The sequence below is a fragment of the Macadamia integrifolia genome, chromosome 3 (genome assembly GCF_013358625.1).
Source record: "Macadamia integrifolia cultivar HAES 741 chromosome 3, SCU_Mint_v3, whole genome shotgun sequence".
NCBI lineage: Eukaryota > Viridiplantae > Streptophyta > Magnoliopsida > Proteales > Proteaceae > Macadamia > Macadamia integrifolia.
The window spans coordinates 14,570,153-14,572,113 of NC_056559.1; the positions used below are offsets into that span (position 1 = coordinate 14,570,153).

General features: G+C 39.5%; 1 protein-coding gene across 1 annotated transcript in view; it reads left to right on the forward strand.

The window, feature by feature from the left end:
- LOC122074180 (E3 ubiquitin-protein ligase ATL23-like) overlaps positions 1 to 919 on the forward strand; it is a 4,543-nt gene extending 3,624 nt beyond the window's left edge. The window contains exon 2 of the mRNA XM_042639038.1: positions 615 to 919. Coding sequence (XP_042494972.1) covers positions 615 to 919 — 305 coding nt within the window. The remainder of the gene's footprint in view (positions 1 to 614) is intronic.
- The last annotated feature ends 1,042 nt before the right edge of the window (positions 920 to 1,961 follow it).

The window sequence follows — 1,961 nt, forward strand, 5'->3', positions numbered from 1 at the left end:
CATATTCACATGTACGTTTCAGATACTCATAATAAAAACGAGTTTGTGAACCCCAGAATGAATTGTGCACGTTGGATGGGAATATTTAGTAAATTTTGAAGAGAATATTTTCCAAATAATAACCGTCAATGTGAAACAACAAAAGGAAACTAGGAAAGGGAAAATATGGACGCGTCGTGCGTGACAAGGCAAAGGAGATTCACCTCTGGAAGCCACTGTGAGACAGCTCTCTTTCACCCCTGGAACAGAGTGAAAATCTGTTAGTATCCCCAATAAACTCGGAGCCAACTCACTTCCACGTCCCTCCAATCACCACCTTCCCCTCTCCTTTAAATACCCCCTCTCTCTCTTCATTCTCTCTCCATTCCACCATTATTGAGATGCTACTCATCACTGTGAACTCATCCCTTCTCCAACCCCCAACTCCCCCTTAAAGGGGTGAGTCCTTTGGACTCTCTGTATAGAAGGTCTGAAGATCAAAAACCCAAAACCGATGATAACCCACCCAATACTCAGAACCATGATACCTCCAATCGTTTCTGCTCTGTTGCTGCCTTGTGTTGGCATGGCTATGCTCTTTGTGGTATACTTGTTTCTCTTATGGTGTGTTTCAGGGCATGCACCAGTATCACAATCGCCGGAAAAGCTGCCGGAGAAGAAAGGTTTATCGGCTGAGGAGTTGCAAAAGCTACCCAAGACTACTGCTGGAGGAGATAAGTTGATTGGTACAGAGTGTGCCGTTTGCCTTGATGAGATCGAGAGTGGTCAACCTGGCCGATTGCTTCCTGGGTGTAATCATGGATTTCATCTTCATTGTGCTGATGCTTGGCTTTCTAAGAATCGAATCTGCCCTCTCTGTAGGGCTATTCTGCATCCTAATGAGATCATCAACTCTGATCATGATGATAGTCCCTGTTAATTCTCTTATGTTTCTACTTCTACTGTAGGGAATTTAGGGAAAGTTTCTTAGTAGTGTAATGGTCTTTTTTATTGATTTGATTTTCTAATAGTTTTCTTTAATTTTTTCCTTTTTTGAGTGGGGTTTTTTTATTATTGAATCTTTCGTTTTAGACGTAGGGTTTGGTTGCAAATCATTCAGGGTAAGGATCAAGAGATGGGATTCAGTTTTATTTTTGCTAAACCAAAAATTGCTTCTTTTTACCCTTTAAAGAAAAACCCTTTTGATTAGACCTTCTGATCAATTGGAGAAGAAGCAAATTAAATTTAGTTTTCTGGAAAAAAGGTTTCTCTTTCTAAGTAAACAAGAAAGACAAAAGCAGCGGAAATTGCGATGCACATGGAAACCGTGAGCCAAAGTCACGAGTTCGTGATCAAAATCCGAAGTTTTTGACTATTGGATTATCTTTCCAGTTGTTGCATGAGAGGCAGGTGGTGGTTGACAACAGTTTGAGTGTTACTTTGGATCACGGTTTTCGTTAGGAATAATGGATTTCTTGCGTCACAAGATTGGTCATCATGTTCTAAAAATGGGAACGGAACGGTCTGTATCGGCTTTGATCGATCAAATTTGGTCGATACAATTCAATCTAGGCTGATTCAAATTAGTACTGAAATAATAACGGCCTTGATCAATCTCAACCATTCTTGAATTTCAATATGATATCGGCCTTGATTTATCTTGATCGTTTCCGAGATTCTAAAATCAGAATGTAACGGTCTGTATCGGCTTTGATCGATCATTCTGACCTTTGCAATCCCGATTCATATTTTTTTTTTAAATAAAAATAAATCTGTTCAATACAATTCATTCTAGGCTGATTCAAAATAGATTTGAAATAATAACGGCCTTGATCAATCTCAACCGTTCTTGAATCCCAATATGATATCCGCCTTGATCGATATTACATCTCCCCTCGCCCTCCAAACTCAATAAATATGTTGGCTTTATGTGAATGTCAAGTTTAGTTTACATTGAGTATCCTAGCCTACGCCTTGATCGA